A 25,585-nucleotide genomic window follows, 5' to 3' on the forward strand; every position below is an offset into this window, starting at 1 on the left:
CAACCCAAACCCAGAGAAAGATGATAAAGGAATAGTTTATTAGAGCGCGTCTAGAAATGCACCTACTAGCATGTGCAACATGAAGCCTTACAAAGGCTGCAATGATGATATAAGTCCGGAGATGGCGGCAATGGGTAAACAAGTTCCTAATTCCGTACAGCTCATTTTAGAATAATACAAATAAATGTAAAAAAAATTCAAGCCATTTACTGTGCCTTCCATTCTCGTATTTTGCAATCATATAATGAATATAATTGGAAATTATTTGAATGCAACACAAACCTTTTCTTCTTTTTTCCGTTTTTTTTTTACTTTTTTTAAAAATTCCTTTAAAAAAAATCTCATTGTGTTTATTTTTTCCGACCTGTTACTTTTTTCTTTTTGTTCTCTATTTACTTTTTTTCCTACATTTCTTTCTTTTCTTTTTTTCTGGCTTTTTCTAAATTTTTCCTTCTTTTTTTCTCTTCCCTTTGTTTCTTTTTTTCTCAGCTTTTCACTACTTTTTTATTTTGGTATTTTTTTCTTTTATGTTCTATCCCCCCCCTCCTTTAAGTCATTTTGTGCATAATTTTACATAATATTTGGTCATGTTGGGATTAAAGAAGCAAAAACAACCCGAAGAGCCGTTTAGGACCCGAAAGAGCCGGTTCCTTTTAGTGAGCCGAGCCGAAGAAGCCGGTTCCTGACAAACTCTACTGACTTTACTTTTCAACTTCGTTCGACATTGACTTCAAAATACCGCATTTAGGACACAACGTCAGGGGAACCCGTGTACTTTTACCTTCATGCACTGTAACTTTGACTTAAGTCGCTTCTTAATTAGTCATTTTGAGCCCTCATTTTTGTGCGCTGGTTCGATTTTCTTGTGCGCTGAGAATGTGCGAGCAGTGCGCAAGCTTAGAGGGAACACTGCTCAGGCGCCTTCTCCTCCCCTTTTTTGTCCTATCATTAATTCTCTGTGTGTTATTTCAATTGGTCTGGTTTATTGAATCAATTTTCTTGGGATTAGTAATTCTTATCAGAACTCAAAGTAATAACATATATATATATTTTTTTTATCAGTGTAGAAAATTCTTGCATCCTTCAGAGAAAAACAAAGATTTATGATGGAGCACAAGCAACACCTATAGGCAAATTCGTTTACTTATTGCAGTAAAGAATAACTGCTTTCAATCCTAACTATTTTCAAAATTAAAGCTAGTAAAATCCCTACAGCGAGAAACCTTTGATAGTTTTAAAAGTAGTTTTTAATTGCTATTTTTTTTAAATTTTGTTTTAATGTGTTTAACTTCTAATCTTTTACTGTATCATACTTTACTTTTAGTTCGCATTTTTATGTTTTGTTATGCAGTTGTTTTTATTTATATTAGCAGTGTTTGAAATGACGTCTGCCCGGACGCCCGGGGCGTGCATCTTTTACGTCGGGCGTACAACTTACAAAATGTCTTTGCCCGGGTGGCTGACAACTTTTTCAAGAAAAAAAAATCTTTCGTTTTTGTTTTTAAATTTTTTTAAAATCAAACGTTTGCTTTATTCCGATTACGAAATCTCCTTTCAGTTTGGAAATTTCGGTTTGTTAGGCAATTTGCATACTCGGAAGCCGATCAGAAGCCTGCATCGAATCACTTCGTGCTTCCGGACTTTCCCGAGCGTTATAAGGTCGTGTTTCTGCATATCATTTTCCAAAGTAGACGCACAGAGAACACAATAAAAATGGATAAGTGGTTAGGAATCAAGCCAAAACCTCAGCCCCAGAAGAAAGATTCAAAAGAAGCTAACAAAATTGATGACGCTACAAAACGTAAACGTACATTAAAAGCATCAAGGAAAGAGGAGTTCACGTGGCTTGTAGCAGACGACGCAACGCAAACATTGCATGAATGAAGATGAGTAAATACAGGTACATACGGAAGGCGATGTCCTATCCATGCAATGAATGTTATAAGGAGATTTATAATAAACTTAATTTTAAAGTGTTGTTCTGTTATATATTCTGATTATCAATCCTTAATACTTTGCAACAATGTTTTTTTTACCGCAACTTTATGGCTGGGCAGGCAACTTTTCAGAGTTGTCTGCCCTGGTGTCCGCTAACTTTTTGTCATGAGTTTCAGACACTGATATTAGTATATTTCAGTGTTTACTCATCTCGAGATCCCACATAGAGTAGGGTTAGGGTTCAATGGCTAAAAATCTTGAGGCCATCTGCTGCCATCCATGTCAATGTGGATAAACCTCTTTCGGGTCCCTTTCTTCACACGGTTAGTCTGTGCCCTGTCATAATCATATTTTAGTTCAATTCCTGTTTATTTTTGTTTTGATTGTATTTTACCCATTTTGTTTGTTTGGCTGTTGGGCGGGGATAAAGAAGGGGATTTTATGATCTTATTTTACACTGAATTTTTTATACAGCACCCCAAATGGCAACTAATTCCCTTTAAAAGTGCATTACAAATCAATTTGATTGTATTGGAGATGTAAAGAAAACAAACAGAAAAATGTTTCAGACTTCTTGTTTTGCCGCAAAACAGTGAGACCGAGGGCAGGTGACAATTGAACAAAAATGAGTGCAAGGAACGAGGCTCGGACAAAGTCACACATTTTTATTGAAGGGGTGTCGTGAAAAAGGTTCCCCTTTAAGTGTGCGGGTGTTACGCTGTAAGCTCCAGGGATCAGCTTTCTCGTGTCAGACTCTAAACCCTTCTATGGATATGGCTCCTTTCAGTTTACTGGCCAGATCACTCAAGTCTTCAGCTTCACCTGGATCTGTTATACACCACTCCGTTTCCACTGAGGAAAAGATGTGATACCGACATAATTATCAAAGTTTCACAACGTGTGTGTTGTGATGACCATTAGTTCTGAGACTTACATCCCAACTCTTTCTTGATGTAACTTTTGGAGGTGGCGTGGAGCATCTTACATTTGATGTTTGAGTCCTCGGGAGTCCTGCACACAAATCAAACAGCGAAACTTGTGTCACGCTAGCATTTGTGGATTTGAATGAAGACACCCAGCAGAAGATAGATAGATAGATACTTTATTCATCCCCGTAGGGAAATTCACATTTCCAGCAGCATCCCTTTGCTGAGAACAATACAATAATAAAGCAAAAGGAATACAATATACAAATACCCAACGTGACGTGCTAATACCCACTGTAGCGTGTTGTATAGAGTATTTAAATAGTGCTACGTAAAATACACACTGCAATAAAAGTACGGTAATATGCAATGTAGCGGGAGGGGTTTAATGTGGGCCTTTACTCCGCCGGGTGGAGTTAAAGAGCCTCATGGCATGAGGAAGAAAATATCTCTTCAGTCTGTCCGTAGTACAAGACAGTGACAGCAGTCTGTCGCTGAAGCTGCTCTTCTGTCTGGATATAATGCTGTGTAGTGGATGTGATGAATTGTCCATGATTGATCGCAGCTTTTTCAGTGCCCGTCTCTCAGCTACTGTTGTCAGGCTGTCGAGCTCTGTGCCCACAACAGAGCTTGCTTTCCTCGCCAGTTTATTGAGACGAAAGGCATCCTTCTTCATGACGCAGATACATGTTTAGTTCAAATGAGGCCCCACTAATCTGCTTCAATGGGTTCTGTGACGTCAAACTGACTTATTGGGGTCTACTAAAAGGTTCTGTTGACGTCAGAGTAGTCCACACCAGGTTCTAACTAACGAAGACAACATGGTTCTATTAAGGTCAAGGTCCTACTAAAGTTGGGAATGTCCAGAGGTGGTTCCAGGGGAGAGAAATGGTTCAACTCAAATGTTATCTGTTGCAATGAGGTTTTGTTGATGTCTTGGTGGTCCTAACCAGGTTTCACGTCAGTCAAATTGGTTTCTACTAAAGTCACATCAGTTATTAAAAGGTTCTAATAAAGTTAGAGATTTGAGTATGATCCAGAGGACGGGAATGGTTCAACTTAAATTGTATACGTGGCAATGAGGTTATGATTGACGCAAGTGTTCCTAACCAGGTACCATGGGAGTCAGAATGGTTTTACTAAAATTATTGGGGGTATGGCGCCCGCCCTGAGACTGGAAGGTTGTGGTTCAACCCAACACCTCAGTTGGGTTGAGCGAGGGGATTTATAAATATTTTAATTTATATTTCTTGGGTTTTTCAGTGTTAACGTTGAAGTGTTGATTTGGTCTTATTTAGTGAGCCAAGACGAAAAAGCCGGTCCTCTAAAAAGAGTCGGTATTCCCCTCTCTACAAAAGACCATTCGAGTTAGATTTTATTTATTTAAATCACATTACATTGTTTATTGCTGATAGTTATTTGATTTAACATTATATCACAAAAGTGAGTAAACCCCTCACATTTTTTCAGAGATTTCATTAAAATGGTAAATAAAACATCACTAAAGACGCGATGGAAAGAAATCTGTCAAGAAAGGCCATGGCTCACTGGAAATATATCTTCTGGTCTGATGATACAAAAATTCATTGATTTGGCTCAGATGGTGTGAAGCATGTGTGGCGGCAACCATGTGAGGAGTACAAACATGTTCTTGTTGTGCCTTAAGTCAAGCATGGTGTTGGAATGTCATGGTTTGGGGCTGCATGAGGGCAACTTGAGTTGAGGAGTTGCATTTCATTATGGGAAACATGAACTTAAGCATGTACAGGGAAATACTGAAGCAAGGAATGATCCCCTCCCTCCAGAAACTGGGTCGAGGGGCTGACAATGACCCCAAATACACCTCTAAGATGACCAAGGCTTTTCTAAAGGGGCTAAGGGTTAAGGGTATGAATTGGCCAAGCATGTCTTCGGATCTAAATCCAATAGAACATCTTTGGGGCCTCCTGAAGCGGAAGGTGGGGAAGCACAAGATCTTGAATATTCCTCAGCTCCGTCATGTTGTCATGGAGAAGTGGAAGAGCATTCCAATAGGAATCTGTGAAGCTCTGGTGGAATCCATTGCCAGAAAGATTAAGGTGGTTCTGTAATATCATATTGGCCACACAAAATATTGAACTTCAGTAACTTTTACTTTAGGGTGTACTCTTGTTACCAGGGGTTTAGCTACTATTCAGTTATATTTTGAGTTTTTTTGAGAGGGGAAATAAATACCGTAAAATCTGGACTATAGAGCGCACCTGATTATAAGCCGCACGCACTACATTTTATGGGCATTATTGGTTTTGTCCTTACACAAGCCGCACCTGTATAAAGGCCGCATGCGCCCACATTAAAATATGTAGCAAAGTTAAAAGCTTATCCCATATTTGACTAGGTGCCGCGATTGTAATTATAAATATAGTATAAAATCCAAACACAACAGTCGGCAACAAAACGGAAAATGATACCTGTAATTAGAATTTAAAGCAGACCTTTAAAGTCCGGGTCCCGTTAAAAGTAATCCAATGAAAAAAATGTATATTTCCAAAGTTAAGGGTGGGAAAAATATATACCGGTATCCACTATTGTCCGCTGCAACAACAAAGAGATTGAACTCAGCTTCACCCCACTTCCCGTCAGCCCGCGTTTGCTCCGCCCCTTCTTTTTGAGTCGCTCGTAGAAAACATATCACAATAAGTCTCTAAAATAAATACATTACAAAAATATACAGTTGCAAATACATATTATACATGGTTACACATATTTACAAAGAAAGACGGTACACCGAGAGAGTTTTCAAAGCTTTAATAATAATAATATAAATTTGCGGAAAAAGTAGCGGCTTATAGTCCGGAATTTACGGTATACACTTCTATATAAGCTTTACACGGACTACCTTTCATTGTGTTGAAGCGATGTATCTTCAGTGTTGTTCAATTAAACAAGATAAAATCTCAGCAGGAATGTGAGGGGTGTACTCACTTGTTGTGACATACTATATTGTTTACTGTTTATTTTGGTTGCACTTCAAGTGTAGGATAAATCTGTTGCTGCCGAGGTGCAGTAAATATTACAAGGTTCTATAACATATCTACCTGTCAACTGACTCAAACACTGCTCAGAAAATTTCAAATTCTTTGATATTGTCATGCTTACCGATGTGATGCACCTGTGCCCGCTCCTTTGGCGCCAACGGCCTCGGAGTTTGATTGGCTCCCTGTCACTATTTAAACCCGCATCTATCTGTCACCTGTTGTCAGTCTGTCTGCGAACCTCGGTTTTCTCTTGGCAAGCTCTTTTCGACCCTGACTCCCACCTGTTTTTGCTCCCGTCTGTTCCCCAGCTTCGACCTGTTATGTTGATCCTGACGACGTTTTTTGCTTTCCTGTCCCGGCTACTGACCAGTTTTTTCCGTTCCCGACACCGCCATCGCTCGCCACGGAACTCCCACTTCCGCGTTCAGAGCGACCTGCTTCCCGCGTCAGCGATCACCGGATCGTGGGTGCATAAAACTGAGAGAAACGTAACGCAAGTGGGTCCTGTCTCCGTTCTGGTCCTGACAGATATACAACTACTTCTTCTAACCCCTTAACGTTCCGATGGACTGCCGACAGGCTATTGGACTGTCGAGAATCAAAGATGCAGGGTTGGGTAGGGTTACTTTAACTGGATTACTTTCAATTACTTTTGGATTACTCCAATACCAAATATGCTAATAAAAGACAAAAGAAACTAAATGTGAATAAAATGATGACTCACAACACGTGGTAAGCTTTCTCTCCTGGCTTTGATCTCTTTGAACTCCGGCAAAACGAACATAAAATGCGTCAGAAACAAAATGAAAATAAATCCAAACAGCTTGCCAACATCATTTTTTCCGTTCCATGTGTTCCGTTACTCCCCAAGCCTGCACAAAATTTAGTAATTTGATTCATATTTAGTTTCTTTTGTCTTTTATTAGCATATTTGGTATTGGAGTAATCCAAAAGTAATTGAAAGTAATCCAGTTAAAGTAACCCTACCCAACGATGCAAAGATGTGTCCGTACAACTTCACCAGCCACTGAAATATGTCATGCCACATATCATTGGGAAGCTTAAACTCTTGGGATTCATTTCAAAATGTACTCATCACAGAAACCTCATCAGTCTGAAACAAGATACCTGAAAACTAGAAAAAAGGGGTAGCTCACCAAAGACCCTGTCTTTCAGCCATGAAATTCGATGATAATAAGCAACCATGGCCTCCTTACATCAGCGAGAGTCTAGTGAATCCAACCGTGTAAAATATTGACTCCAAAACAAACAATAATGCTGACAGAAAGAAAAATCCGCCAAAAAGCATCTCTGCATCGATGGAGGTTGCCTGTTACTAGCTGTCTCTTTAGCCCCATAATTCCCGTTTTCAAATGAGCAGACTTGTAGAACTATTTTCCATAGGCTGTTTGCATCGGAACTTCTGATTGACATCTTTTTCGGCCAATTGCGGGCTTTGTTTTACAGTCCACAACCTGCATTAACCTATACGAGCTTATAAATGCTAAAAAGGACCCGACTCCTTTCCCTCCGAACAACTTTAGCCGATAGTGACCGATTCAAATGATGATTGGCGCATTGGTTAGCCACTGAAATTCTGATATAATCTATCATGAAGATTTCCCTATTGTATTCAAATTAGACCCTGAAATAAGTGTGCGTAAGGCCATGAGTGATTCATTTTCACGCATTTTTTACGCGCAAGTGTGCAAAATAGTGATAGCGATGCGGAAGAGAATTCAAATATTTACAACTCTTTCACAATGTCTAAAAAATTGGCCAAAGTAAAATACACATTTCCAAATGTTTGAGTGTTGTAAACTGGTCGTCTCCAAATGGCCACTTATGGAAATGCCTAAACCTTCCCTAGGAAAAATGTGTAAAATACAATGTTTAGTTTTTCAGATCGTGATCAATTTACTTTGGGTACGTCTTGGAGTGGGATTTTAGGGGAATTTTACAGGAACGTTAAGGGTTTAAAGCAGGGGTGTCAAACGGGCGCCCCGCGGGCCGAATCAGGCCCGCTAAGGGATTGAATCCGGCCCGCGAGACAACGCTCAGAGAAGCGAAAGAGAAAAACGTGCTGCAGGTTGAAATATGTACACTTGATGTTGCCAAAGCCAGGTGCCTCTCACAAATGATGTACTTGTATTTCTTTCTCTCTCTCTTCCTCCCTTTCTCTCTCTCTCTGTCTACCTCCCTCCCTCCATTTTCTCTTACTCTCTATCTCTCTCGTTCAGTCTTTTTCTTTTGTTTCACTTTGTCTCTTTCTCTCTGTGTCTTTTACCTTCTTTTCCTTTCTCTTCATTATTTCCTTTTCTCTATTTCTCAGCTTCTTTTCTCTCTTTCTATTTCTCTTTGGATTTCTTTCTCTCTTTCTTCCTCCTCTCACTATTTCTCTATCTCTTCTGTTTCTCACGTTTTCTCTCTCTCTTTTCTCTCTCTCCCTCCCTTTTTCTCTTACTCTATCTCTCTCTATTTTACCCTCCCTGTCTCTCTTTTTCTCTGTTCCTCTTTGTCTCTTTCTCTCTCTTTTTACCTTCTTTTGCTTTTTCTTCCTTTTTTCCTTTTCCCTCACGCTTTCTCGCTGACCTCTTTTCACTTCTCTCTTTTTCTCTCCTCTCTTTTTCTCTTTCTCTTTGGATTTCTTTCTTTATCTCTCTTTCCCCCTCCCTCACTATTTCCCTTTTTATCTTTTTTTTCTTTTTTTTGTTTCTTTTCTCTTGTTTCTTTTGTTTCTCACATTATCTCTCTCTTTCTTTGTCCTGCTCCATCTATTTTTCTCTCCCTCTCTTTCTCTTATTTATTTCTCTCTCTTTTTCTTTTGCTTTAATCTACTCGTCCGGCCCCCGAGAGAATGTTTGTTCTATCGTGTGGCCCCCGAGTTAAAATGAGTTTGACACCCCTGGTTTAAAGTAACAGAAAGTTACTTTCCCTGGTAACTTGTCACTTTTACTATAGAGTAACTTAGTTACTAACTTGGTTACTTTTTGGAAGAAGTACTGAGTAAGTAGGGGCAGCATGGCGGCGCAGTGGTTGGCGCGTGTGCGGCACAGTTCTAAGGTCTTGGGAACCTCCTGCGTGGGTTCAAATCCAGCTACCAGACTTACTGTGCGGAGTTTGTATGATCTCCCCGTGCTTGCGTGGTTTCCTCCGGACACTCCGGTTTCCTCCCACATTCCAAAGACATGCATTTCAGGTGGATTGGCCGGTCCAAATTGTCCCTAGGTGTGAATGAGCGAGTCGTCTGTCCCTGTGTGCCCTGCGATTGGCTGGCAACCAGTTCAGGGTGTCCCCTGCCCACTGCCCGATGATGGCTGGGATGGGCTCCAGCACCCCCGTGACCCTACTGAGGATAAGCGGTGCAGCTATTGAGATGAGATGGGAGTGAGTAAGTATATAACTAATTACCTTTTTAAAAGCAACGTGCCCCACACTGGTTGATGATGTTAGCTTTAGCATGTTAGCATCCAGACACTTACCAGGATATTAAGACAAGCTGGTTCTTGTCACCGCAGTCCTTGGTTGCGTAGTGGAAGTCGAATACGACGTAACGGCACTCTTGAGGTGGAAGCTCCGAGACGAATTTCTTGAACGCTTCCGGGTCGCTCGCCATGATCTGCTTATCCTCCTCCACAATGATGGTTTTCTTGTCGTCGCTTATGCGGAAGAAGGCCACCTTCAACTTCTTCCCGAATTTCATCTCCTCGAAGACTTGGAGGACCTTATCGTCGACGGCCACGCCCGATGCCTGTCCACACGCGCACACGTTAGCACTTCGATTTGATCTTTTCACCGCTGTAGCGTTTCACAAAAAGGGCTTTGAATTGATCTCAACCGGCGTTTCTCAACTTTTGGGTCTGTCCCTGAAGTGGGCAAAATGATGCTTAGAAGAAGAAAAAGCAGACTCAACCACACTCCTTAACAGTAGATGGCGATAATGGCCCACTCGATCCGTTCTACTTGTGCAGTCAATCTTTGGGTTTGAGAGGGACCGCATCTCATTTTAATGGGATTTTGCTGGTTTTCTTTCCTTTTCCTGCCCATGATAATGATGAGAAGGAGACATTGTCAAGATTGCCATGGCGCCCAATTGGCCCCTCCCGTGTGGCGCCAGCTGCAGCTTGTTTAGAGATTGGCTCCATGTTAGTATTTAAACTCTGTCCTTTCAGTCCCCTTTTGTCGGTCCGTCCGCGAATCTCTGTTTTTACACGGCAAGCCCTTTTTCGCTATATTATTATTTATTATTAATAAAATAATAATTTTAATACTAAAAGTGCTGTGGAATGCTCTTCCCCCTGAGATCCGATCTGCAACCTCAGTGGAAATGTTTAAATCTAAGCTTAAAACTCACTTCTACTCTATAGCATATGAATAACCTACTCTTCTCGTCGGCTCCAGAGCAGGGGAATGTATAATAATATTCTGAAAAATAGTCTGTGTCATATAGTGTAATAATCTGTGAAGCCCTTTGAGACTCTTTGTGATTTAGGGCTATACAAATAAAAATGACTTGACTTGACTTTTTCGCCCGTCCTGTTTTTTGCTCCTGTTTTTCTCCCGCGACGATCTGCTGTGATCTCGACCACGTCTGCTCTCCCGTCCCGAGTTACGACCTGTTTTGATCTCGACCACGTCTGTTCCCCCGTCCTGAATAACGATCGTTTTTTGATCTCGACCACGTCTACCCTCCTCTCCTGGCTTTCGACTTGTTTCCGATCCCGACCATGTTTTTGCTCTTCTATCCCTTCTTCTACTGACGCGTTTTTTCCGTTACCACTTCCGCGTTCAAAACGACCGGCTTCCCACGTCCAGCAATCCCCGTATCGTGGGCGCAACCCGCTCCCTTTCTTCTAATAAAACTTGTGAGAAACGTTACGCGAGTGGGTCCTGTTTCCGTTCTGGTCCTGACAGATATAGAAAATTGGTGAGAACGACGATTGAGTCCAGGAATCAAACAATTGCGAAATACGAAAATAGCGTTCGAGGGACTGCCATTCGAGTGCTGCTGAAAGGAACAGTAAATGGTTTAAAAATGTTATATTACTTTGAGCTTTTTACCACTATCAACAGAATGAAATATTCATCAATGTGTGGGTACACGTTTATTAATATTTTGAATTTCTTTTCGTATGTGGCTATTTAGCGGCAGTTTAGGGGGGAGGTTTTTGTGAAATTAAGGCTTTACGCGTGTATATACGTACTTCATGTCATTTTGGTTTTTGAAAAAAAAGTAAAAATAATCTATTACCTCTGCTTTAAACTGCAAATCCTGAAATCATTGGAGAATTTGAGAAGTGGACATTTTTTCTTGATTTGGGTCATTGGGTTGAATTGGTGGCTCCTGAACCAATGATCTTAAAGGGACACTGTGATATTCGACCCCTAGATGGTTCAACTGAAAATGAGTGCTAAAAAGCACAAACTACGGAGACACAAAGTCATCAAACCGCACTGTTTTTCTTCTCATTATTTTGCCCAGCCTTTTGATAGTTTTTTGTTTTTTGGGGGTATCCTTAGCACCAAGATAGGAAAATAAATACAATTTTATTGACCTTCCTTTAAAAAAATCGGTCATTTACTGTTAATGACATTTTCATGTATGTTATGATGTGTTCAGGGCAGCACGGCGGCGCAGTGGTTAGCACTTGTGCGGCACAGTTCATGTCATGGGAACCTGTCGTGGGTTCAAATCCAGCTCCAGACTTCCTGTGCGGAGTTTGTATGTTCTCCCCGTGCTGGCGTGGGTTTCCTCCGGGCACTCCGGTTTCCTCCCACGTTCTAAAAACATGCATTTCAGGTGAATTGGCCGGTTCTAATTGTCCCTAGGTGTGAATGAGCGAATGAGTTGTCTGTCCCTGTGTGCCTTGCGATTGGCTGGCAACCAGTTCAGGGTGTCCCCTGCCCACTGCCCGATGATTGCTGGGATGGGCTCCAGCACCCCCGCGACCCTAATGAGGATAAGCGGTACGGCTATTGAGATGAGATGATGTGTTCATGTATTTTTACTTATTATTCAAATCAGATTTTTATTTCGTAATTTTTATTGACCACTAGCTGGCCCTACATAACACGCGGTGTCCTTTTAAAAAATCGGTCCTTTAAAGGGACAGTGTATATTACTTGACCACAATATGTCGCTTTATGAAGTAGTGCAACTAAAAACGTGCGCTAAAAAGCACAATGAAAGTGACAAACTACGAAGACTCAAAGTGAAAAACGCATCAAGTTACGTCTCATTTTTTTGCCTAGCCTTTTTGAGGTTTTGGGGTACCCGCAGCAGCAAGATGGCAACCGTGTCAGGTCCCTTTACTGGAAGCTCACGTTAGGTCAAATGAATGCACATTTTTCGATTATATTATATTATAATATTGTTCTGAGTTGCGTTTCATCCCCTAAAGATAGTTCCAGCAGAATTATGGACCAAAAAGTTCAAATCTTTTAGTTTTCAGCTGTTATGCATTGTGTAAACTGGGTGCCAAAACCACTAGATGTCGCTGTATTGAGTCCTGCAACCCAAAACGAGTGCTAAAAGCACATGGAACAATACAAAACAACGGAGACTCAAAGTGACCAAACTGCATTATTTTACTTCAAAATCGTTTTGCCCTGCAGCCGAGGTTTTTTGGGTACCCATAGCAGCAGGATGGCCGACAATTAGGTCAGGGGTGTCAAACATGCGGCCCACGGGCCGGATCAGGCCTGCTGAGGGATTGAATCCAGGACGTAAGACAACGCTCAGGGAAGCGTAAGAGAAAAACGAGCTGCAGGTTGAAATATGTCCACTAGATGTTGCCAAAGCCAGGTGCCTCTCACAAAGACACTCTACTTGTATTTCTCTCTCTCTTTCTCTTTCACTCTCTGTGTCTCTCTTTTTCTCTTCCTTTGTTCCTTTTGGTCTCTTTCCCTCTCTGTCTCTTTTTACCTTCTTTTGCTCTCTCTTCCTTTTTTCCTTTTCTCTCTTTCTCTCACTCGCTTTCCCTTCTCTCTTCTCCCCTTCTTTCTCTTCTTTTTCCTCTCTTTCAATTTTGTCTTTGGATTTCTTTCTTTCTCTTTCTTTCCCCCTCTGTCACTATTTCTCTTTTTATCTCTTTTTGTTTCTCACGTTCTCTCGCCCTCTTTCTCTTTTTCTCTCTCTCTCTTTCTCCCTTTTTCTCTTTCTTTGTCCCAACCTCTCTCTTATTCTCTCCCTCGCTTTCTCTTATTACTTTCTCTCTCTTGTTCTTTCTCTCTAATCTACTAGTCCGGCCCCCACGAGAATGTTTGTTTTATCGTGTGGCCCCCAAGTTAAAATGAGTTTGACACCCCTGCTCTAGGTCAAGGGTCTCCAATGTGGTGCCTGTGGGCACCAGGGTGCCCCCTAAGGACAGCTGAGGGGCCCGCGGACTTGATCTGAAAATAGCTCACAGTGATTGATTTTATAGTAAAATTATTTTTAGTGGTTTACTGAGTCTATTTAACCCTACTTTCAATAATTATATAATTTTAAAAAATGCACGTTCATATGATAGTTTGTGTATTTTCGCTTATTTTTTAGATTATTAGTTTTTTTTTAATATATATAATTAATGAACCTTACTGTACCATTAGGAGATGCTAGATAATACACACTGTCCCTTTAAAAACGTATTTACCACGTGGTCACTTAGCAGGAGTATGATAGTCTAAAGTTCATGAGCAAGTATTTAATTTGTATTTGCCTGCGGCATATTCTGGAAAATGGGGGTCACCAACATGGTGCTCGTTGGCGCCAGGTGGCCCCCCAAGAACACCTCAGTAGCCTGTGGGTAATATCTGATAAGAAAAATGAAAAAAATATTTTTAAAAGTATCCGATAAATTATGTATGTCAATTGCTCTGTGCCCTTATACAAGGCAGATGTTTTAGTAGTTGACTAAGCCGAGTTTTTGTACTAAAGGTGGAAGTCCATCCAAATATCGATGTTATCGATACTGAGCCAGTACTTGGATCAAATCGATACTATTGTCAAAGGATCGATACTGTCTTCCCATTTATGTATCACTATAAAAATGTTGTCAGTGGGTGGTATGATTATACAGACGCTGCCCTGCTTACTAACAAAATAGGTTCCAGGCGATTGTTCGTAAGTTGAATTTGTTCGTAAGTTGCTTCAGTGTTATATTTTGTATGATTATGGTTCACATAAGTATGTTTAAGGCTTGTATAAGTAACCTGTAATGTTTTGTACTAAAAAATAAACACATCATAAAATAATACGCTCTATAAAGATAAATAAAGTTGAGTTTAATTTACTTTTGGAAGATGGGCTTCAAGAGTTACCTAGTGTTCTCTATTATTGATGTTTACGATGTTTGTATACTGTGACTCAATGCTAAATTTATTCCACCCTCGTCATCCTGGAAGGGGTATTACCACTTGTGAGGCCCTTTTCTTTTTTCGTCACGCTGAGGTTTTGAGTTTTTCTTTGCCCGCATGTTGGTTTAAGATCAGGCGATGGTGTAATTGTAATCCTGTGCAGTCCTTAGGGACATTTTTATGATTAAGGGCTATACAAATAAATGTGACTTGACTTGACTAGTTAGACTACTTCCTCCTTCGTGGTAAAAAGTGGCAGAAAAAAAGCTTTCCGACCATTTTCTCAACCGCATCAAGCTTTCTTATTCTACTTTCGTTTCAAATGAAACGGCTCGCCTTTTCTTTACACTTTACACCAACCATATTGAATGGATGCACAAGATATTGAATAATGAAAACGTCAAAGTTCTTAGCGCGCTGGAGATACAGTATAGAATGTTTACACAGGAACTATAAAGACGAAACGGATTTCTTTTACTTCTGGGTGGATGCTGGGTGACCTCTCACAGCGCCACCACATGCAGGTAGCGGCGAAAAGAAGCACTACAATAATGTCCTCTACTCGGAAAAGGGTGCACACGATACAAAATCTAACTCCCAGCAATGTCCGGATATTTTTCAACATCCCGAAAAAAAGTTACTCTCTAGCATTTTAAGGAAGTCGAATGGTCGTAAATAGGGGAACGTCTGTATATACATCATAATTTTCAAATTTGATCCAATCGCGTTCACACTTTATTTGCGCGACTTCCAAAATATTGTGCAATGGAAGGTATTTTAGTTGTTATGTTGACTTTATTATATTTATATTTTTTTGTGACATGGTTGCTTTTTGGGTTTAAGTGTCTTCATCGATCGATACGACCCTGTATGTACTTGCATCTCTTTGAAACAAAAACCCAGCCCCAATTTTAACTCTTCTGATAATTACAACCTGGTAATAACATGGTAATAACAATTTTTTTAAGGCATAATGAAACCGATAGCCCTTTGTGCTAATCAGTAACAAAAACGTAGCTCTGAGATCCAAAAATATCGTTTACCTCTGCTGTAAAACATTCGTCACTCCCTAATTTGTCGACTTGATGACAAAGCAGAAAAAATCTAGAAAAACAAACCTACGTAAGGGGAAGTGAACCTCCCAAAAATGTTCTTTACAGCCTGTGATCTTAATATGGTGTCATTCAAATTGGAATCAAGCAGCAATATCCTTTCGTTTCGAATATCCATCTCGGGTGTCAGCTATTGCCTAATAAGGAAATCGCAGTTGCAAAATGCTTCAGAAGGAACTAATCGCTGCATGCTGCCTCGCGATTGGTCGTTATTTGACACCTAAGCGACTGCGGCGTTCTTTCCAGTTTCGGTGATCAAAACTATTGATATTTAAAGAATTGCGCCGTTTTTTTTCCCAATAGCTTTCATTTAAAACTTTTCACAATTTCACAGTGAATTTTTATTTCTAATTTTATTTTTAAATACCAGGGAGCTGGCAGTATCAATTTAGGATTTTTGATTCATTGGTTTGCTTTGTTGCTATCGGGCGGTGTAGCGCATGCGACATGCACGTCTTTTTAGTCTAGCTATACAAATTAGAGATGCAGGATAACAGTTTTTTTCTTAAAGTCCTGCTTTTGGATACACTAACTTTTTTTGAAATTATTTTATTTATATTTTCAAAGACAAACACGCAAAATCCATTTATTTTTGTGTGTTTCTTTATTTTGTACAATAACATTATACAGCTGCAGTAAAAAAAGGGGTAGAGACAAAAGAGAAGGAAAAATGAGAATGACAGAAAAAAAGAAATAGAAAAGAGAAAGAGAGAGAGAAAAGAATAAGAGAGAAAGCTGGGAAAAAGAGAAAAAAGAGTTTAAATTAAGAGAAAGAAATAGAAACAGAAAATAATAAAGAGAGAGAAAGTGTACAGTCCCTTCTCACGGTTTCTTCATGTTGAGGTTTTGAGTTTTTCCTTGCCCTCATGTAGGTTTTAGATCAGGGGGGGTGGAATACGTTTCTTCCATTACCTCATGTTGAGGTTTTGAGTTTTTCCTTGCCCTCATGTAGGTTTCAGAACAGGGGATGGTGGAATAGGTTTCTTCCATTACCTCATGTTGAGGTTTTGAGTTTTTCCTTGCCCTCATGTAGGTTTTAGATCGGGGGATGGTGTCATAGGTTTCTTCCATTACCTCATGTTTAGGTTTTGAGTTTTTCCTTGCCCTCATGTAGGATTTAGATCAGAGGATGGTGTAATAGGTTTCTTCCATTGCCTCATGTTTAGGTTTTGAGTTTTTCCTTCCCCTCATGTAGGTTTCAGATCAGGGGATGGTGGAATAGGTTTCTCCCATTACCTCATGTTGAGGTTTTGAGTTTTTCCTTGCCCTCATGTAGGTTTTAGATCAGGGGATGGTGGAATAATAGTCTGTAATAGTCTGGTCTGTGCCGGCTCCGTGTGATTAAGGGCGTCATAAATAAACACGACTTAAATACTTTAGAGATGGCTGAATTATACTTATTTTGTTAATATTAACTCCATGATTGTGGATTTTATTTCCAAGTAAAAATAAATTGTTTTAATTCATAAACATAGTAATGAAAAATGAAAAATTTACCTCAGCAATGCGAAAGTGATCATTGGCTACTTTCTAGAGCTGGTTTCGTAAATATTTTTCAGGTTTTTTGTAAGGTTACCACAATTGTTTTTTAACATCAATACTTTTACCATGTTTTTATATTATTATCTTAAATTTTGCACTCTTCTAAGGGTGTGTCAAATTCTGTCATTTTGATTTTTTTTCCTGATCGTTATTCCCTTTTTAGTGCTTCTTTTTATGTTTCGTTGGTTAATTTTTAAAAAAAAAAATATATATGTATTAGTAATAAAAAATATAAAAATAATTGCAAAGTTGACCCTATATGGGCATACAGCGCTTATGCACTAGAGTGGCAATTTATTTAAGCTGTCCCTTCTTTTTAATACAACTTCCAATATTTTCCATTTGTTTTGTTTGGTAAAAAAGAACAGACTAAGAAGGAACACAGCGTGAAAACTGTAGTGTTTACCATATTTTGGCATACGGAGCTTATGTCCTGAAGTGATCATTTACCTATGCTTTTCCCTTCTTTTTAACGCAACTTTCTATGGTTTTCATTGGTTAGCGTTTGGTAGAAATAAGAGACTAAGCAGGGCGGCGTAAAAAATGATTGTGAAGTTGACTATATTTAGTCATATGGAGCTTATGCGCTTTAGTAAAAATTTACCTATGCTTTTACGTTCTTTTTAACGCAATTTTCTATGTAGTGCAGTGGTTAGCACATTTGCTTAACACGCGAAAGGTCCCTGGTTCGAGACTGGGTGGAATCATTTGTCGGCCTGGAGAGGGATAAGCGCCATCGGGCTGTATTTCCCCTAGACACGCCACAGTAAATGATGCCCCAACGACCGTAATGGTTTAAGGATCCAACACAACCCCAGAAATAACATGCTGAGTGTCAAAACTGATTGTCAAGTCAACCGTGTTTGAGGATGAGGAGCTTATGCACTATAGTGACAATTTACATTTGCTTTTTCCTTCTTTTTAAAACAACTTTCAATGTTTTTCATCGGGTAATGTTAGGTAAAAATAAAAGACTAAGCAGGGACATGACGTTAAAAAAAACGGTTGTCAAGTCAACCTTAAACGGGAATACTGTTAATTCATTTACAGCGGTTGATTATTTCAAACACGGTATGAAAAAAACAACAAAGATAAAGGTAGAAAACGCCAATAACGCTCTTTTATCCCATGATTATTGTGTATGTAGCTGTTGAAAGGCAAAGTGTGCCCACTCTGTTGTCAAAAAACCAGCCCAGGCACGCCTGAAACTGCCACTAGCATTTTATAGACGATTCCCCGCCTTTCCTTTTTAAGGATTTCGTTTTTTTTTAATGTTCTAATGTCCTATCGTCCAAATACTTGGGTATAAAAAATACCTAAAGCCAAAACTGTTAGCGATTGCTTAGGCAAATGTTATATCAGTTTCGATAGACAAATCATGGGCGTAGTTTTGGCATGGACGGAGGGGATGTGTCACCACCAATTTCTAGCAATCGTGATTTTGTCTTCACCGATAATATGTGCTCACTTATTCCCAGACGAAACCTACGCCATTGGAACATATAGATTTTTTTCACAGATTTTAATATATTCCTTGTGTCAGGCCAATGAATACCATATTTTTTTTAAATGAATAGTATAAACACAGACTGGGAGTTTTTCTATTTATGTAAAGATTCCCGACTATATACACAATAAGGGACAAGAAAAACGAGAAGTTCAATAGCTGTTCTGTGTCACATGACCGGCTAGGAAAACCAGTTCCGCCGAAGATACAGCTACAGCGGCTCGCTAACGCTAATAATGCGCTACTTTAGAAAGCCTTGATCGTAATAACCCAGAGAAGAGAACCAAAGTCGACTTACCATTTTGTCTGCTAGTGATAGATGGTATACCGGATAAGCTTAAGCGACCTTCTGACAACTCCGACTCGTTTTCAGCGCAGCAGGTTTAAAGGCGTGACGTCGAAACACCAAGGAGTGGTTTTCTCCGTAGAACGCAGCGAAATGGAAGCACTCGGAGCAAGTCAGAACTGGAAAAAACGCCACACCTCTCTCCAACAAACAGGTCCGACCGCTCCGTAGGGGCCCGGAAGCCGCAAAGGGGGCCGAGTCGACTGGAACGCCACCGCGGGGGTAGCCTGCCTCGGCCTGTCTGCGGCTCGCAATTTGCTCTCAAAGGCGTCCGGATAACCTGCGAATGTTGCAAAAATCTAAACATATGAGACTGAGTTTTGTTCTAACACAGGTGTCTGAAACTCAATTTACCTGGGGGCCGCTGGGAGCTAGAGTCTGCGTGAAGATGGGCCGCATCAGGTTTTTCACCATGAAACTCCTGATATGAATATCCCAATGTTCTCAAATCGCTTTATAAGTTAAAAGAACATGATCAACATTAATAAGTCAAGTCATTTTTATTTGTATAGCCCTTAATCACAAAGAGTCTCAAAGGGCTGCACAGGTTATTTCAAAGACTATTATTACACCATCCCCTGATCTGGAACCAACATGAGGGCATGGAAAAACTCAAAAACCTCAACATGAGGAAAATGAAGAAACCTTGAGAAGGGACCGCACATGTGGCATCCCCCTTTTAGGATTACCAGACAGCAAAGGAGGTTGCAATCACAAATAATACAGAGATATTGTCCACGAAAAGTATAGGTTATTCATATGCTATAGAGTAGAAGTGTGTTTTAAGCTTGGATTTAAACATTTCCACTGAGGTTGCATTCCACAGCACCGGGGTCCGGATGAAGAACGCTCTCGAACCAACACTTCTTGGCTCTTGGGATCACCAGAAGACCAGATCTGAAAGATATGAGGGAGCAAGTCCATGTATGATTTTGTATAATACTAAGAGAACCTTGAAATCACATCTCTGGCTAACAGGGAGCCAATGCAGGTTAGCCAAAATCGGCGCGATGTGATCGGACTTTTTTGTCCTAGTTAAAAGCCTCGCTGCGGCATTTTGTACCAGCTGAAGACTCTTGATTCTGGACTTCGGGAGACCGGAGAGTTGTGCATTACAGTAATCGAGACGGGAGGTAACAATCGCGTGAATTATAATTTCCGCATCCGACTGAGACAGTATAGGACGAATTTTAGCAATGTTGCGAAGATGGAAGAAAGCGGTTCTAGTAATTTTCTTCACATGTGTTTGAAAGGACAGATCGGGGTCAAATATGACACCTAAATTTTTAACTGAGTCACTCTGTGTGATGTGACATTTGTCAATGTTCACAGCAGTTTTTGAGAATAAGTCGAGGTAATAGTTGAGTGTCATAAGGAAACCCATCAATCAGAAATAAATACATAAAATAATACAATTCCAAGAAATATAAATGACTGTTGAAAGCACAAATAGTTGCTAACTAGAGTGCTGATCTTGGGACCAAGAGGTCGCATGTTCGATACCCAGCCCCTCTGAGTTTAATGTCGAAGTGTCCTTGGGCAAGACACTGAACCCCTAAGGCAGGTAGGCGTCTTGCATGGGTGCCTTTGGTTAGCAGTGTGTGAGTGTGTGTGTGAATGGGCAAAGTGTGAAGTACATTGTGAAGGTCTTCAGTGACTGGATAAAAGTATTATCCTGATGCAGTCCATTTACCATTTACCACCTTACTGCCTGTTAAAGGATGTTATACATTTGACTATAAAGGATTTTATACGATTGACTCATAATACAATTAAGATTTTCACTGTGGGCTTTAGTTCAATGTACAAGGTCAGGGCAGGCTGTTCGAAATGGATAATATTTTGTCTAGGGAATTTTGAAAACAGGACTCGTGGAGGCGATGTTGTTTTGGGAAGCCAGACATCAAGGCACTGTGTTGTGAGAACAATGGGCGCAAACACTTCCTTGGCCCGCCCATGGGAGGAGCCGAGACGCCATCTTGCAGGGAGACGTGAGCCAATAAGAGAAAGCTAAAGAACTTCAGAAGGAGGCTTCCCACACAGACTCCAACAACTTGGGCCATGTCCTGTTTTACACTTAGTTCTGATGTTGTGAATAAATCTGCCCCTGAAATATCGGCTTTCCTGATCATTTTTCCCTCAAGAAACGAGCGCGCATAAAATGTTGCATGAATGTAGTTGTGTTTGGTTAATGGAGTCAGATAACTAATTCGAACAATTTGGTAAACGGTACATTTTGATAATTAAAAGTTCTTTAACTTTGAACTTTCTAAACACAAACAAAATGGCCGCATTATCTAACCGATAGAAGATTGGATTTGGCTGCTTGGAGTAGTCGGTGGTCGGGAGCTTCGGTACCAGATGTGTTCACCAGAAGGCGTTGGAGACCACACGAATATGTTTATCAATTTCGTCTGTATTTATTGGGGGTTCCTTGACACAAAACCTCGCTAAAGACACTCCCAGAGGCCTAAAGTACGACTGTCTAATTTTTTTCCTAAAAATGGGTTCAACTGTTTTCTTTAAGATTAGCCTACAATGTATATATGTTAATCACTCAGTGACTCTTCTGGCATAAATTAATTATTTGTACTATTACCGAGTAGAACATATGTAGTATTTTTAGATTGTATTATTACTGTAGCCGTATTTTTATAGCGTTTCTGTGGTCATATTTTTCTCTAGTAATTTTGTACTATTACTGAGCAGCCTGGTCATCTTGTAATGGGGATGACCTCATGTGCAGTCCCTTCTTAAGGTTTCTTCATTTACCTCATGTTGAGGTTTTGAGTTTTTCCTTGCCCTCATGTAGGTTTTAGATCAGGGGATGGTGTGATAAAAGTCTGTGGTCTGTGCAGCCCTTCGAGACTCCTTGGGATTAAGGGCATCACAAATAAACATGACTTGACTTGACTTGAATATTTATGTAGTATTTTGTATTATGTAGTAATTTTAGATTATAGGATTACTGTAGTAGTATTTTTAAAGCGTTTTTGTTGTCATATTTTTCTGTAGTTTTTGTACCTTTAACGAGTAGTATGTATGTTGTGTTTTGTATTATTTAGTATCTTTAGATTATAGTATTACTGTAGTAGCATTTTAAGCGTTTCTGTTGTCATATTTTTCTGTAGTATTTTTGTACTACTGTATTACTGAGTAATATTTATGTAGTATTTTGTATTATGTAGTATTTTTGGATTATAGTATTACTGTTGCAGAATTTTTAAGTGTTTCTGTGGTCATATTTTTGTAGTAATTTTTCACTATTATTGAGTCGTACTTATGTAGTGTTTTGTATTATGTAGTATTTTTGGATTATAGAATTATTGTAGTAGTATTTTAAAGCGTTTCTACGGTCATATTTTTTTGTAGTAATTTTACTATTACTGAGTCATACTGATGTAGTATTTTGTGCTATGTAGTATTTTTAGATTATAGTATTACTGTAGTAGTATTTTTAAAGCGTTTTTGTGGTGATATTTTTCTGTAGTTTTTTTGTACTATTAACGAGTAGTATATATATGTAGTGTTTTGTATTATGTTGTATTTTTCGATTATAGTATTCCTGTAGTAGCATTTTTGAGCGTTTCTGTTGTCATATTTTTCTGTAGTAATTTTTTACTATTACTGAGTAGTATTTATGTAGTATTTTGTACTATGTTGTATTTTTAGATTATAGTATTACTGTAGTAGTATTTTTAAAGCGTTTTTGTGGTGATATTTTTCTGTAGTTTTTTTGTACTTTTAACGAGTAGTATGTATGTAGTGTTTTGTATTATGTGGTATTTTTCGATTATAGTATTCCTGTAGTAGCATTTTTGAGCGTTTCTGTTGTCATATTTTTCTGTAGTATTTTTGCCCTATTACTGAGTAATATTTATGTAGTATTTTGTGTTATGTAGTATTTTTGGATTATAGTATTACTGTTGTAGCATTTTTAAGTGTTTATGTGGTCATATTTTTCTGTAGTTAATGTGTACTATTACTGAGTAGTATTTATGTAGTATTTTGTATTATGTAGAATTTTTAGATTATAGTATTACTGTGGTATTACTGTAGCCGTATTTGTAGCATTTTTGTAGTATTAGTGCGTTGTATTTTGTTAGTACTGTTATTTACTTTTGTAGCAGCATGTTTGTAGCATTCCTGAAATTTTATTTTTGTATTACAGTATTACATATTTCCATACTCTGTAGTATTTCTGTAGTAATTTTGTGTAGCCTCGCCTTGAACAGTCTTGTACGTTGTCATGAATAACAGTGAGTAATTCCATTATTAGCACGTAGGTTTCAGATCAGGGGATGGTGTAATGGTGATCTGTGCAGTAACCCTTTTTGTGACTAATAGCGTCACAAATAAAAATGACTTTACTACAATTTTTAAGGACACCTTAAACGGCACTTTTAAGGATTTTATTTAACAATTCTCTTTTTTTTTTAAGACTGGGACCACAAACTATCATCCGGCGGGCCGTGCGAACGCGTCTTTGACACCCTTGTTCTAATTTGTTAATTACAAAAGAAGACAATGCCCGAGGCCTCGCCCCATAATCATTTTCTGGTTTCTTTGTCCTTTGAAATGGATTTACGCATGCTGGTGGCATTTTTAGTAGTATTGGGTGTTTGGAGAACACGGAGTACTTTGATGCCACTGGGAGTCATCGTCGTCCCGCCTGTAGTTGCATTTTTCCTGTTCGGAGGAATTCGAGTCGAGCGTGTGAGAACCCGCTCGCTGGAATTCCACTCGGATGCTTCGTCTTGGAGGGTTTTTGCGTTCCTGCCTTGTTCTCCCCCTTTCGGGATCCTGTCCTCTCTTTTAGGGATGGGCGAGTACCGATACTAGATAGCAGTGTCGATAACAGCCCGGCGCAGCTTGGGGGCCGCCCTGTCGGAAAAATATTCTTACGGGGGCAAAACGAGTAAAAAGTGTGATTTAGCTGGAGGGCTGGGGGTCTTTTTGGAGGCTCACAATTAAATGATGATTCAGGGATGTAAGTTTTGGTTGTACAATTATTGAGTGTTTTATTTCCCTCAATGTTTTTCCCCCTCACTAAAATGTGGTCTCTTGAAGTGTTTATCAACTGTGCATTTGTAAAAAACGAAAAAAAAACGGAATTCATATTCATCCATCAATTATCTGCACCGCTTACCCTCAGTAGGGTCGCGGGGGTGCCGGAGCCCATCTCAGCTGTTTTCGGGCAGTGGGCAGGGGACACCCTAAACTGGTTGCCACACAGAGACTGACAACTCACTCCCTCATTCACACCTAGGGACAATTTGATCCGGCCAATTAACCTTACATGCATGTCTTAAGAAGGTGCGAGGGAACCGGAGTGCCCGGAGGAAACCTACGCAAGCATGGGGAGAACATGCAAACTCCACACAGGAGGTTCGATCTCATGACCTCAGAACTGTGCTGCACACTCGCTAACCACTTGCCCTCATATCCACTACTGTTTATTTAACTCTGGGAAACTCATGCAGACTATTACAAAATGTGGGTTGGACCCAAATGCAGGACACAAGGAGACATAAAACAAGGGATGTGATTAAACCCCAACAGGGGGGCGTTTAATTAACAACGAGAAAAAAAAATAACTACAGAGAAGGGAGTGTGGGACCTGAACTACTAAGGATGGAAACTTGAGGCGGTCTTGATAGGGAGATTTGGGAGTACATTTAAAAAGATGGGTGGGATGGCAGATCTTGGGAAGAGGAGGGAACTGAAGAGAAAGAAAGGTCTGGGAAGAGAAGTTGAATTATAAACGGGAGATATGGGAGTACCTATAAAAAGATGGCTGGAGTGGGAGATCTTGGAGTGGATGAACAATCGAGGAGAAGCTTGTCGACTTGGCGAGGGACTGTCTTTAAGTATCAAAACGAATGAGCAATGTGAGGTGGAAGCCTGGAGGATATATGGTAGAGGTGGATAATTTTCTGATTGGAATCACCTGGGGAGATGAATTGTAAACAGGACTGGAAAATTGGGTAATGCTACCATCCCTTGGAGGAGGAGAGGGACTGTGTGCGCCAAACCATGAAACAAACTCGAATTTGGTAAAAAAAAAAAAAAAAATCAATTCAAAAACACTGATCAAAATGATCGATTTAATGATTTTTAAGTATTTCGGTTGCTTTTTTGTTTGCGTGATTATAAGGACTTCGCTGTTGGATTTAATATCTATTACAAAAAGGATCTAAAGCTTCCTTGGACTTCTGCAATGACACCCAGGCTATTTTTTTTATTTTATTTTGTATTTTAATGATATGCCACAAACAGTCACTTTTTATTTTAAGTACAAAAACACTGGGATGGTTTTCTTTAATGTTCTCTGGTTGATTCATGGTAGTCAGCAAATACACTTATATTGAGTGCTTTCCGAGTGGCACCTGGCTTTGTCGACATCCAGTGGACATATTTAAAACTGCAAGTCATTGGCATTGCCTTGCGGGCCATATAAAACCATGCGACGGGCCCCATTTGGCCCACACACTTTGAGCTGCATTCTAAGATACAACGACCTCTAGGGGTGGTGTATTATACACTGTCACTTAAAAAATAGAGGTGGAATTCTTTGTACTGGTATTTGCTGTTGGTATTAACGACTACTCAAGAGTTGTATCAATATCTGTGAAAAATTGTATTAAAAAGAAAAACATTTAGATACAATATATATTGTGCCTTGTTAAATGCTTGAAGACACTTTCCAGAGGAACCATTATTCTTTCACTCACTTTCATACTTTTATTTTTATCATTTTACCTTAATATTCAGTACTTCACGAATTCCTTGCTTTTTGTCATGACATATATCAATGAAACAAAAAATAAACATCACTTTTAGAAGATGTGTACAAAGTG

The 25,585-nt window shown here is 39.6% G+C and overlaps 2 protein-coding genes across 4 annotated transcripts in view; one reads left to right on the forward strand and one right to left on the reverse strand.

Moving 5' to 3' along the window:
- Positions 1 to 25,585, forward strand: part of snx6 (sorting nexin 6) — a 40,363-nt gene that overhangs the window by 948 nt on the left and 13,830 nt on the right. The window lies entirely within an intron of this gene.
- Positions 2,589 to 18,845, reverse strand: LOC148352122 (cofilin-2-like). Its single transcript, XM_088353973.1, has 4 exons — positions 18,678 to 18,845; positions 9,364 to 9,632; positions 2,873 to 2,949; positions 2,589 to 2,790 (listed from the first exon to the last, which is right to left on the reverse strand). Exons 1-4 carry the CDS (start codon positions 18,678 to 18,680, stop codon positions 2,687 to 2,689), a joined length of 453 nt encoding a protein of 150 aa, XP_088210099.1. The 5' UTR covers positions 18,681 to 18,845; the 3' UTR covers positions 2,589 to 2,686.

The sequence above is a fragment of the Urocampus carinirostris genome, chromosome 15, assembly GCF_059441175.1.
Source record: "Urocampus carinirostris isolate Australia breed hairy pipefish chromosome 15, RoL_Ucar_1.0, whole genome shotgun sequence".
NCBI lineage: Eukaryota > Metazoa > Chordata > Actinopteri > Syngnathiformes > Syngnathidae > Urocampus > Urocampus carinirostris.

Excerpts from the sequence above, each read along its gene's own strand:
- LOC148352122 (XM_088353973.1), bottom strand. Across the intron at positions 2,950-9,363 it reads CAGCTTGTCTTAATATCCTG|GACTCCCGAGGACTCAAACA; the intron begins GTAAGTGTCTGG and ends ATTTGTGTGCAG. Across the intron at positions 2,791-2,872 it reads CATCAAGAAAGAGTTGGGAT|TGGAAACGGAGTGGTGTATA; the intron begins GTAAGTCTCAGA and ends TCTTTTCCTCAG.